Source organism: Mirounga angustirostris, unplaced genomic scaffold (assembly GCF_029215605.1).
Source record: "Mirounga angustirostris isolate CCGP_5_RB_7025 unplaced genomic scaffold, mMirAng1.0.hap1 SCAF_2, whole genome shotgun sequence".
NCBI lineage: Eukaryota > Metazoa > Chordata > Mammalia > Carnivora > Phocidae > Mirounga > Mirounga angustirostris.
Genome location: NW_026991710.1, coordinates 117729512 through 117743716, shown reverse-complemented (window position 1 = coordinate 117743716; position 14205 = coordinate 117729512). Strand labels below are relative to the sequence as shown.

General features: G+C 35.2%; 1 protein-coding gene across 1 annotated transcript in view; it reads left to right on the top strand.

Moving 5' to 3' along the window:
• The window catches only part of MGAT4D (MGAT4 family member D), a 53808-nt gene that overhangs the window by 35815 nt on the left and 3788 nt on the right, over positions 1-14205 (top strand). Inside the window, exons 9-10 of the mRNA XM_045881735.1 lie at positions 642-772; positions 7326-7433. Coding sequence (XP_045737691.1) covers positions 642-772; positions 7326-7433 — 239 coding nt within the window. The remainder of the gene's footprint in view (positions 1-641; positions 773-7325; positions 7434-14205) is intronic.

Below are 14205 nucleotides of genomic sequence, written 5' to 3'. Positions count from 1 at the left end.
ATTAATTTTAAAATTAAAAATGCAGTATATTAGAAAAAAGGCAGTTGGACCTAATGAAATATCCTACTTTAAAATAGAGCAAATCTTTAAGAATCACAAATATAAGATAGAAATAAAATTCATATAAAAATGATGCTCAAATACTGAAATAATACTGTATTCTAATCAAAATTAAGTACTAAACATAAAAAATCTGGTAGATAAAGTTCTACAAAAGTCAGGTTATAAATCAGTTTCTGTAAAATTAAGTAAAAGATTATAGCTCCTATAATTTTCATTTTATTTATCTTTTTAATTATTATGTGTGTATCTTTCACATGATTTAGAAAATTGATCTCATTGGTTATCAAATTTGATTACCTGACAGTATTCACTATTCTAAACCTGCTTCACACTTTCCTGCCCTGAAATGGTAATCCTTAATACTTAAGCAGATGTATTATTTTGCTTTATTATCCTTCAACTTCACGAATACTTTAAGCTTTATTTTGAAGGAATAGATTTAATTTTTAATGATTTTTTGGTCCTTTCTCATGTTAATAGAATGAATGGCTATATATAAGCATTATTTTATGATATATTGTTATTTGGATTTGTAAACACTCAAGAGTTATTTGGATTTGTTTACTTTTTCTCCATAGGAAAGCTGTTTAAATCTGAGGACTTACTTGACTTTGTACATTTTTTTTTAATGTTCTACAAAGATAAACCCATAGACTTGCTCTTGAGGGACATTTTTCAGGTAAAGATGTGTAACCCAGGAGAAAATCCTGTGAGTATTTCTTTACTTTTAAATGCAAAATATTTTAGGAAAATACTATCTGTCTAATGTCATTCCCTAAAATTTGCTCACCAAACTAAACCTGATGAGTGCATTAATTTTTTAACTTCTGGTATCCAGAATTTTTACTGACACTTACACGTATTAAATGAAGTAATGAGAGGCCACAAATTTAGTGAAAAGTAGAAAAAAAGAGACAAAAACAAATAAACAAATAATAAAATGATGGATGTAAATCCAAGTATGTCAATATTTACATCAAATATAAATAACCAAAATATACCAATTAAGAGAGAGTTCATCAGAATGGATTAAAAAACACTATGCAATTACTTGCTGTCTATACTTAGTTCAAATATAATGATATACATAAGTTAAAAGTAAATGGTAGAGGGCACCTGAGTGGCTCAGTCGGTTAAGTGTCTGCCTTCAGCTCAGGTCATGATCCCAGGGTCCTGGGATCGAGTCCTGCATTGGGCTCCCTGCTCGTGCTCTTGCTCATTCTCTCTCTCAAATAAATAAAATATATATTTTTTAAAGTAAAAGGTAGGGGCGCCTGGGTGGCTCAGTTGGTTAAGCGGCTGCCTTCAGCTCAGGTCATGGTCCCAGGGTCCTGGGATTGAGCCCCGCATCGGGCTCCCTGCTTGGTGGGAGGCCTGTTTCTCCCTCTCCCACTCCCCCTACTTGTGTTCTTTCTCTAGCTTTCTCTCTCTCTCTGTCAGTTAAATAAATGAATAAAATCTTTAAAAAAAAATAAAAGTAAAGTAAAAGGTAGAAAAAAATACCTGCAGACACTAATCAAAGGAAATCTGTAGTAGCTATTATTAATATCAAAGTAGACTTTGGTGAAAAAAAACAAAAAATTTAACCAGGGATCAAGAAAGATACTATATACAGGTAAAAGAGTCAAATCACCAAGAAGATATGACAATCCTAAAAGTGTATGCATCAAAATACATTAAGCAAAAGATGACAGAACTAAAGGAAAAAATAGATTAGTCTATAGTTATAGTTGGAGACTTCAACACTCCTCTCTCAGTAAGCAACAGAGCTGGTGGGTAGAAAACCAGCAAAGAGATAAAAGAATTGAACAACACCATCTACCATCTGGATTTAATTGGTATTTTATTTTATTTTAAAGATTTCATTTATTTATTTGACAGAGAGAGAGAGACTGTGCGTGCCCAAGCAAAGGGAGTGGCAGGCAGAGAGAGAGGGGGAAGCAGGCTCCCCACTCAGCAGCCTCGATCCCAGGATCTTGGGATCATGACCCGAGCTAAAGATATATGCTTAACCTGCTGAGCCATGCTTAACCTACTGAGCCCCTTAATTGATATTTTAAAAACACTATGTCCAACAGCACTAGAAAACACATTCTTTTAAAATATGTATAGAACATTCACCAAAATAGACATGTCTTATATCATAAAGCAAAGCTCAACAAATTTAAGATGTAATCACAAAAAATGAAACTAAAATTTGACAATGGAATAAAATTAGAAATTAATAACAGAAAGATAACTGAAAAATCTACAAGCACTTGGAATTTAAACAATACACTCCTGAATAAACCATGAGTGAAAGAGGAAGTCTCTAAAGGAAATTAGAAAATACTTTGAATTGAATGAAATGAAAATACAACCTAACAAAATTTGTGGGAGGCAGCTAAAGCACTGCTTATGGAGAAATTTGTCCCAGAAGAAATCATTATCTTAGAGGAGAAGAAAGATCTCCCATAAATAATCTCAGCTTCCACCTTAAGTCACTAGAAAAAGAAGAGCAAAATAAACCCAAATCAAGCAGAAGAAAGAGAATAATACCTCTGAGGGCAGAAAGAAACAAAACTGAAAACATAAAGGCAGTAGAGAAAATTAATGAAACCAAAATCTGGTTCTTTGAAAAGAGCAAGAAACTGATAAATTTCTGAAGAAATTTCAAAGAAAACTCAAAACATAAATTATCAATATTAAAATGAAAGAGAGAATATCATGATATGTATGTGTGTGTGTGTAAGTCTAACAAAATATGTAGGTTATCTATATGCTGAAAACTTAAAAATGCTGATGAAAGGAAGAGACATACCATGATCATGGATTGGAAAGCTCAATATAGTAAATATGCAAATGCTTCCTAAAATGATCTATGTATTTAACATAATGCCAATCAAAATCCCAGCAGGATTTTCTATGGTAGATATAGGCAAGCTAATTCTAAAATTTTTTTTTTTAAAGATTTTATTTATTTGACAGAGACACAATGAGAGAGGGAACACAAGCAGGGGGAGTGGGAGAGGGAGAAGCAGGCTCCCAGCAGAGGAGGGAGCCCGACAGAGGGCTCGATCCGAGGACCCCAGGACCACGACCCGAGCCGAAGGCAGGCGCCTAACGACTGAGCCACCCAGGTGCCCCTAATTCTAAAATTTTTCAGAAAAGGTGAACTAGTTTAGCTAAAATGATTTTGAAAAAGAAGAATAAAGGGCGCCTGGGTGGCTCAGTCATTAAGCGTCTCCCTTCGGCTCAGGTCATGATCCCAGGGTTCTGGGATTGAGCCCCGCATCGGGCTCCCTGCTCTGCAGAAAGCCTGCTTCTCCTTCTCCCACTCCCCCTGCTTGTGTTCCTGCTCTCGCTATGTCTCTCTCTGTCAAATAAATAAAATCTTTAAAAAAAAAAGAAAAAGAAGAATAAAGTTAGAGGCATTACACTACGCAATTTCAAATCTTATAATAAAGCTACAGTAAGCAAGACAAACATTTATAGGTAAAGAGCTAAACAAATAGACCCATGGAACTAAACAGATAATGCAGAAATAGGTCCACAAAATATGGCCAATTGATATTTGACAAAGGAGCATATACAATTCAATGGAGAAAGAATAGTCTTCTCAACAAATGTGTGTTGGATTAATTGAAGGGGTGTGTGTGTGTTTATGTATTTGTATATGATCTCAACCTAAATATCACACTTAATACAAACATTATTTCAAAATACATCATCTATCTAAATATGAAACATAAACTATAAAACTTTTAGAAGAAAGTATAGAATTCACCTTTAGGATCCAGGGCCAGGGGAAGAATTCTTAGACATGACACTAAAACCATGATCCATTTTTTTTCCATTGCTAAATTGGATTTCATTCAAATTAAAATCTTTTGTACTGTAAATTTTACTGTTAGAGGGTAAGACACCATAGACTAGGAAGAAATATTTGTAAACTCCATATACAACAAGGATTTGTATTCAGAATATATATAAAATTCTCAAAACTTAACAGGAAAACAACCCAATTAAAAAATAGGCACAAGACTTGAATAGACACTACAAAGGTAGTTTCTTCTTTACTGTAATAAGCAATGAACTCAGTTTTTCTTTATCAACAGGTTACTTGGGGGGTAATTTTGGGAAGCCAGCATTTGAAAATACCATCTCATTGGTACTTCTATTAATAGTTTAGCAAATTTTAGAATATTTCCTAAAGTTTAACTCCTCAACTAATTTATCTGACTTCAGTTTCAAATTAAATTAACCCAGGATTATTTAATTAGTTTACAGTTTTAAAAACAGTCATTTAATCTAATATTTTCCTACATGTTAGTACTGAGTAGAAATGCATTTAAGTAAGTCTGCTACTTTAAAAAATAAAAAAAAGCAACCTACTGAATGGGAGAAGATATTGACAAATAATATATATCTGAAAAGGGGGTTAATATCCTAAATATATAAAGAATTTATATAACTCAATACCCAAAAAACCCCCAATCTAATTAAAAATGGGCAGATAACCTGAATATACCTTTTTCCAAAGAAGCCATACAGATGGAGGCGACTGGGTAGCTCAGTTAAGTGTCTGCCTTCGACTCAGGTCATGATCTTAGGGTCCTGGGATCAAGCCCCACGTCAGGCTCTCTCCTCAGCAGGGAGTCTGCTTCTCCCTCTCCCTCTGTCTGCGAGCTCTCAATCTCTCTCAAATAAATAAATAAATAAATAGCAATACAGATGGCCAACAGATACATGAAAAGATGTTCAACATGACTCATCATCAGGGAAATGCAAATCAAACCATAATGAAATAGCACTTCACACTGGTCAGAATGGCCAAAATAAAAAACACAAGAAATAACAAGTGTTGGCAAGGATGTAGAGAAAAAGGAACCCTTGTGTGCTCTTGGTGGGAATGTAAATTGGTGCATCCACTATGGAAAACAGTATGGAGGTTCCTCAAAAAATTAAAAATAGAATTACCATATGATCCAGTAATTCCACACTGGATATTTACCCAGAAAAAACAAAATACTAATTGGAAAATATATATGCACCCCTATGTTTTTGTAGCATTATTTACAATAATCAAATTATGGAAACAGCCCAAGAGTCCATCAACAGATGAATGGATAAGGAAGATGTGATATATATACACAATGGAATATTATTCAGCCATAAAAAGAATGAAATCTTAACATTTGCAACAACATGGTTGGAACTAGAGAGTATAATGTTAAGTGAAAAAAAATCAGAGAAAGACAAACACCATATGATTTCATTCATGTGCAATTTAAGAAACAAAACAAATGAGCAAAGGAAAAAAAGAGAGATACAAACCAAGAAATAGACTCTTTGGGGGAGGGTCAGAGGGAAAAGGAGAGAGAGAATCTTTCTTCTTTTTTTTGTATTTAACCCTTATTTATTTTTATTAATTTTATTTTATTATGTTATGTTAGTCACCATACATTACATCATTAGTTTTTGATGTAGTGTTCCATGATTCATTGCTTGCGTATAACACCCAGAGTTCCATGCAATATGTACCCTCCTTAATACCCATCACCAGGCTAACCCATCCCCCTACCCCCCTTAAAACCCTCAGTTTGTTTCTCAGAGTCCATAGTCGGAGAGAGAGAATCTTAAGCAGGCTCTATGCCCAGCGTGGAGCCCGACCTCACAACCTTGAGATCATGACCTGAGCTGAAATCAAGAGACACTTAACTGACTGAGCCACCCAGGCGCCCCAAGAAATAGATTTAACTATAGAAAACAAACTGGAGGTTACCAAAGGGAGGTAGGTGGGGGGATGGGTGAAATAGGTGAGGGAAATTAAGAGTACACTTACCATGATGAGCACTGAATAATATATAGAATTGTTGAATCACTACATTGTACACCTGAAACTAATCCAACTCTGTATGTTAACTATAATGGAATAAAAATTATATTAACTATACTGGAAAAAAAGACATCTGGGTGGCTCAGTCAGTTAAGCATCTGACTCTTGATTTGGGCTCCAGTCATGATCTCAGGGTCATGAGATCCAGCCCTACATCTGGTTCTGTGCTCAGTGGGAGTCTGCTTGAGATTCTGTCTCTTTCTCTCCCTCTGCCCCTCCCCTCTGGGTGCTTGCTTGCACAAGCGTGCACACACACTCTCACTCTGTCTCTCTCTCAAATAAATAAATCTTTTAAAAAAATTGAGTATATAAATTTGAGATGCATTTTTATGAATTTTTCTATGTATACAGTATGTAAAATAATTCTCAACAATCATAATAATTTCAGATGTTTGCTTCTTTTTTTTTATTATGTTATGTTAAGCACCATACATTGCATCATTAGTTTTTGATGTAGTGTTCCATGATTCATTGCTTGCGTATAACACCCAGTGCTCCACGCAGAACATGCCCTCTTTAATACCCATCACCAGGCTAACCCATCGCCCCACCCCCCTCCCCTCTAGAACCCTCAGTTTGTTTTTCAGAGTCCATAGTCTCTCATGGTTCGTCTCCCCCTCTGATTTTCCCCCCTTCATTCTTCCCTTCCTACTATCTTCTTCTTTTTTTTTTTTTTAACATATAATGTATTATTTGTTTCAGAGGTACAGGTCTGTGATTCAACAGTCTTACACAATTCACAGCGCTCACCATAGCACTTACCCTCCCCAATGTTATCACCAGCCACCCCATCCTTCCCATCCCGCCCCCCACTCCAGCAACCCTCAGTTTGTTTCCTGAGATGTTTGCTTCTAATAGGAATGGTGTCACAGGTCATCTTTCTTATTTTTATTTTTAATGAGATTAACCAAATCTTTTTCCATAAAGTATAATATTGGTTCTTTGTTTTAATTATATGGGTTTTTTTTGTTTTACTTAAGAAGAAATTAAGGTGGATGTAACTCAGTGTAGGAATTAATGACTATAGAAAGAGAAAGAATAATGTACTTTGAGAGAAATGGATAGAAAAATACGAAAAAATTTCATCTATGTTATTGAAATAAAAGGAAGGGAGCAGAAAATTATAGTTGGTACAACAGTAGCCTGATTTTCTAACACAGAGTTCAGGAAAATAACATGCTTTAACTAAAACCTTTTTATATCTCAACTTGTGTTTTATTATTCTTATGAAGAAAAAGCTAAGAAAGTTTTATTTAATTTTTAAATATTAAAATAAAACTCTGGCAAAAACTAATATAATACAAAATTCTGCCATCCATAAATGCAATAAAAAGGAGTGTTTGGGTTGTTACAGAAGAGTGTTGTTTCTCTTATTTTTCCCTAGGAAAAATGTGCAGAACGAAATAAGCAAATTCGTATTCGATATAAACCTTCTCTTTTCCAGCATGTGGGTATACAGTCATCATTCCCTGGAATAGAACAATATTCCAAAGTAAGATTTTGAAATGTATCTTGAGTAATATTAATACAATGTCTCATTAACTTATAAAATATTGTTTAGAAAAGGAGTGATGAAAACAGAATAAAATATGGTTGTTCAAACATAATTATCTTATGACAACTATATGTTGTGAAGAACAATCATTTTTTCAAGACCCAAGTTATCTGTCATGGTAAGAAAAATCCAGTGTATGTAAACTTCTTTGCCTTACTCTTACCAGCTGTGCAGTTCAAGTAATGACTACAAACGTGTTTTAAAAATCATAATAAAATTCACTATTTTAGTCTAATATTTAAAGTTATAGAAGAATATTTCTAAATAAAATGCTCCTATTATTGAATTTAAATGTATCAACATTCTTGTTTCAGATCACTGTTTACCATATCAACAAAAATTCAGTCTTGTTTGATTTTTAATCAGTCTTTAATGTTCCATCATTTTTTGGAAGCAATGTTACTCGTCATTGACTTAGCATCTTGGTAGAGTAGAAGAAGCAAAGACTTCAGAGTCAAAACAACTAGTTTTTAGTTATGGTGACCTATGTACATGATATTGGGCAAGCCCTAACAGTCCTCTGTGCTTTTTTCATCTGTAAGAGAAGCTTAAATTAGATGATCCTTAAGATGTTTTCAGCCTTTGAAATCTCTCCTTTCTTAGTTTCTTCACACAACAAAGCAAATGATTGCTTTAATCCTTTGTGAATTGAAATGAGAGAAATGCACATACACATATTCCCATCATTTCGTTCATTTTTTTATGACCTGCCCTCTTTCCACCTTTTCTACTCCTTATCTCCATGTATTTATTGCACTGCACTCTTTGGAACACTGTCTGAAACATAGTGTGAATTCAGTAAATGTTAGCTATTAGCAATTAGGCAAAGTGAAATTCTAGATTAAAAGTGTTCATTAAACAAAGCAAACAAGTGCCAGGAATAATGAAAATTTAACTATTATAAATCTTCATGCAACAAATAACACTGTGAAAATACATAAAACATAGCTGCAGGTGATGCAGAAAGAAATTGAATCTATGCCATTCTATTTGTCGGTGCTATTATAATGGGACTCTTTTCTTCCATTGTATTTTTTGCTGGATAAGCTATTTTAACCTTACCTTTGTAAATTCACAACAGAATAGAATATTTATCTAATCACTCATATTTTGATATTATAATCTAGCTTTTGTCCTTTTTTATGCCTCACTCCATGTAAAATAGAAATAAATAACAATTTAATGGTATGTCAAATGTGATTGTATATTTTTAAAATTTATATTATTTTAATTGTTATAATTAATTATATTATTTTAAAATTTTCTAACAGGATATTTATTATTAGGAGTTTCATAATTCAAATACCTTCTTTAAAAATGATCAGCATCATTCTTTGGAAAAAACGGCATAATAAGGATTAATCTTAGTTCTCAACTTTCTTCATAGTGGATAAAGGACTATATCATATAAAAAAATTTAAGCCTTTGATAATATAGTGGTAAGTATAAAATTGATATATAGAAAATTATCAGATATTTGTTAGCTTTATTTTATAATCATGTTTTGTGTATTTTAAAATCTTATACAGATAACTTTCTGATATACTCTCTAATATTTTGTTTTAGAAGAATGAATAAATATTTCCTTTTCCTTTTTTATCATATACTGTAGACGTACAACGAATTTGGAGACAATAGATCTGAGTTTGAAGCCTCATTTTTTTTTAAGATTTTATTTATTTATTTGAGGGAGGGAGGATGAGCAAAGGGAAGAGGAGGGGGAAGGGCAGAGGGAGAAGCAGGCTCCCTGTTGAGCAGGGAGTACAATGCAGGGTTCATCCCAGGACCCTGGGATCATGACCTGAGCTGAAGGCAGACACTTAACTGACTGAGCCACCCAGGATCCCCTGAAGCCTCATTCTTATCAATAGATGCAACAATATGGATGAATCTCTAAAATTACATTATGCTAAATGAAAAAAGCCAGATGCAGAAGACTATATGATTCAATTTGTATGGAACGCTAGAAAAGGCAGATCCTGATATCTCATTATGATTTTAATTTGCATTTCTTTAATGACCACTGATGTTGAGCATCTTTTCATGTGCTAGTTGTGTGTGTGTGTGTATGTGTGTGTGTATACAGATATACACACACATTTTTACGAAATGTGGATTTTAATGAAATGTATTATATATTTTGTGAAATGTCTTGTTAAGTATTTGCCCATTTAAAAAATTGGGTTGTTCACCTGTTTACTTTTGAATTGTTATAATTCCATATATAGGCTGACCACAAGTCTCAACTTACGGCTTGTTCTTTCATTTTCTTAATTTCATTTTCTTTTAATGAATGAAAGATTTTAACTTTGATAGAGTTCACTCCACCCAAACCTCCACCCTGTCCATATAGTTACATCATTGGTTAGCTCAGTATTCAATGATTTTATAATGACAATATAAATGCTATTTACACTTAAACTATGTAATATGCTCTATTTTTCCTTTATTATACAACTTTTTTTTGGAGTTTTAAATTGGCTTTATTTCAATGTATGTATCACTAATTCATCCTTAGATGCCCTGTGAATTATCTAAATCTGTTCTTAGTATATTCAAACATTTTAAAAATCATGGATGAACGTTGAATATTGTCAAATGCTTTTCTGCATTTCTACTGTTTCTTAATCTTGAAAAATATCTCTCCTGCAGCCTTCTGACCAGTTCTAGCTGATATTTTAGGAACCAGGGGGTTGATTTTCTTGTTTTCTATATCCCAAATATGTATCTTACTTGGTCCACATGTTTGTTAGTAAAGCACACCCCCCCAGTAATTTCTTGAGAAAGATAGTGTAGGAGGTGAATTCTTGGAGAACTGAAACATCTTAAAATGAATGCCGTCTGTCAAACTTAATTGTTAGGTTGGCTAGGCAAAGAATTCTGAATTCTTATTTTTGAAGGTATTCAAGAGTGTAACCAATGAAAAGTAGTTAAAGCCATTCTAATTCCTGTTTCTTGGTATAAGAACAATTTCCCATCTGTAAACCTTTAACATTTTTCTTGTATTTAGGGTTCTACAATTTCATGATGATGGTATGGGTCTATTTTTATCAATTGTGCTTGATATTTGGTAGGGCTTTTTAATCTGAAAACTCATATTTGGATTCTGGAAAATATTCACAAATTACTTTGTTGATAAATTTTCTCCTCTATTTTCTATATTCTTTTTAAGGAGCCTTATTTCAAATGTTAGATTCCTTGGATTGATGTTCTCTCTCTCTCCCCTACTTTCCCTTTACTGTTTTCTTTCTATTTGCTTCACTTTCTGAAAGTTTTTCTGATTTTCATCTTACATCCTTTTTATTGGTGCTTTTTTTGTTTTTGGGGTAGTTCTCATTGATTGGTTGGCTTTTGTTTTTGCTATTATAGCTTTAATGTCTAAGAACCCCTTTTGTGCTCCTAATGCCATTGTCCCCTTTTATAACACTTGGTTCTTATTTTATGATTGAAATAGTTCCACTTATCCCTCTGAGGATTTTAATAGTTTTTTTTTTTTTAAGATTAAAAAAAAATTTCTTCCTCCTGCATAGTTTCTATTTCCTCCAAGTTTTTTGTTGTTGTTGTTCTCTGTTCTTCAAGTTGTTGAAGGGTTTCCTCATGTATGTAGTGATCATAGATTGTATGTTCAAATGGAGAAAGCTGGTTGGAGGCTCTGAGCACAAGGCTGAACCCATCAGTTTCACTGACAGAGGAGTGGCTAGGCTCTTTCCCAGGAAATCACCTTAGTGCCTCCCAGTCTTGCTGCATGGGCTAATCAAATTGCTGGAGAATTTGGGAGCCAAGTGGGCAAAGATAGCTGGGGCTTTCAGTGTTCACTTTGTCAATATTTACTTATTTGTTCTGTTTTCTCTTTTTTAAAGATTTATTTATTTATTTATTTATTTATTTATTTATTTATTTATGGGGCAGGGAGGGGCAGAGGGAAAGAGAGAATTTCAAGCAGACTCCCCATTCAAGTGTGGAGCCTGACGGGGGGCTAGATCTCATGACTCTGAGACCATGACCCTGAGATTATGACCTGAGCCAAAATCAGGAGTCGGACACTTAACGGATTGAGCCACCCAGGTGCCCCTGTTTGTCTTGTTTATCATTATTATCCTTACCCTGGTTTGAGTCTAGATACATACCTTATGTTTGCCTTTTCAGAGAATTACCCTTCAAGAGTGAAGAAAAGATAATTGCTTGGATCTGTGGGGTGGGAGAAGATATTTAGAGCTTTATCCACCGCTGCGACTTGCAAGCCATCTTCATAGTTTTGCCCCATCTTCACCTCTGTTTCTAGCAGTAGTGGGGATTTCTGCCCTGCGGATTGTGTTTCTCTGCTTCCCACTGGCTGCTTGAGACACAGCTCTCTCACACCTCCATTTGGTTACCATTGTCTGCTTTCCCATTCTGTTTGTAAGATCATGTATCTTCAACTGGCCCTTATGGTTAAGTGTGATTTCTAGAAAGAGTGAAAGTTAATACTTGTGTCTGATTTGCCATCTTGCCAAGGCATCCTGCTAGTTCATTCTCGAACTTTTACTCTTTGCCTCATTTGTTTTTGAACTTCCAAAAAGAAAATCTTAATTTCCAGGACTTTCAGTTGATTCTTTTTATATACACAATATCCTTCCTATCATTCAGAGAAAATCAATTACACTTAAACAGTAGTATATTATGTAATGTGTAATTCATTACTTTAACTGCTGCCTATACTTAGTGTCTGTTGTTAATTCTGCATCATTGCCATCCTCCTCTCCACTCTCTGCTTCTCGGGGGAGAATTGGGGGAGTACACCTCACAGAATGTCTTTCCCTCACAGAGTGCCGTGTTAGATTCTGTCAGTGAGAGGTACTCCCAGTAGACCTGGAAGATGGTGGCCGAGAGGGCAGCAGACGCCTGGACAGGAAGTTGAGTTCACACTTGCTGCCTGGCCAGCTGAGACCACGGGTGGCTTCTCCTGGCTTCCAGGGTTCTGAAAATGGCCGCTGTTCTGCTGAGGATTTCCAGGTTTCCAGAAGTGGCTTCTTGACCTTTGCTCCCCTAATCCTTCCAACAGTTGAGCTCACCTCTAGTTTACTCTAGCTTCATGAACCTGATTTCTTTATTCAGAATACCCCAAGTGTCATCTGTTTCCTTGACTGGCCTCAGTTTCTCAGGATCTGCTGCTGCTTGTGTTTCACCAGCCCCCCCAACTGAAATTTTGTTTCTTACTCATTGGGACTCTCTATTGTTTTGTCTGTGAATGTTGAGTCTGTTTTCTGTAGCCTTCCTCCAGTATTTATGGGAGGAATGGGCAGTCTACAGCTCACTCTGTACAGATGCTTTTCTTCTGAGTAGGGAAGACCCCATTCTTTTTGGGTATTGTTTTCTTCTCCACAAACACCCATACTCTATGCCTCTGCTGGGCAATGGTCATTTGATGTCTGCTGCTGGGCATAAGCATGCATATCCCAACTGTGACTCTGCAGCTAATTCCAGTGTCCCTGCTTGTTGCCCTATATCCACCATCTCTGAGCTTGGGTCATCCTTAGAGCCATGCCCACCTTTTTAGTAGCTGGCTCCTTTGTGTTTTGGAATTTGAATTCCTCCCCTTCTAGTCCAGTCTCATCTGCTTTCCATTTAACATTCCATCTGCATGGTGTATATGGATGGAAGTGTGTTCATGCAGAATTACCTTTTGACACTTCAACAGCAAAAGAGGCCTATAATGTATAATCAAAAGTATGCATTATTTATACACAGACCGCTTCATGGAAATGTGGGTGCATTTCCATGAAGATAACCCTACATTCTATGCATTTCAATTAGACCTGCCTCACATTAAAAGGTGCTTTTCTTTTTTTAATGGGACTGAGATCAGCAAAAGTTTGAAGAAGATACCTCAGCTGGCAAATTTCCCAGGAACCTGTATCTGTTATGCTCTCAGTCACCTGTCTTTCTCTTTTACTAGCTCCTTTCAGAATGTCTCCCTTCTTTCCTTCAAGAACAAGAAGACCACCACCACCTCATAGTTTCCCTCCCACGTTAGGGATTAGAAATGCCTTCAGCATCCTCCACTGCAACCACATTTCACTATCAAAAACAATTTCAGGGAAATAATGAGCTGTCCATTTGCTAAGACTTTTAGATATTTAAAATTAGATGTTTCCAAACTGAGGAAAGAGTTGCAGAATGGATTACCCCTTTCACTTCCCAAAGGCTGTATTTCAAAATGGATTAAATTTAATTGTATAAAATTTTTAGCTTTGTTTATATTTTTCAAGCAATATGCACATATCTGGCTAAAAATTAATAAAAAGAGGAGCTTATAATAAAAGGCAACAACCCCCTACACTTCCCCAGCCCTATCTCACTCACCAGAGGCAATGACATTTCATCAGTTCTGGTTTAAATGCCTCTGGTAGTTTTCTTTATATTGCTAAATAATATGCTTATGCTACTAATTTTTATTTATCCACATTATTTTTCCTGCAGTACAGATGAATATTTAGCTCAGATACTTATTCATTTTTATTATGTCTTAGTCAGTTTCGGCTGCTAAGACAAAAATACCACAGACTGGGTGGCTTAGACAACAGAAATTTATTTCTCACAGTTCCAGAGGTTGGAAAGTCCAAGATCAGGGTTCCAACATGGGGGCTTTTGGTGAGAGCCCACTTACTGGTTTGTAGACAGTGTCTTCTAACTATATCCTCACATGGCCAAGAGTAGAGAAAGCTCTAGT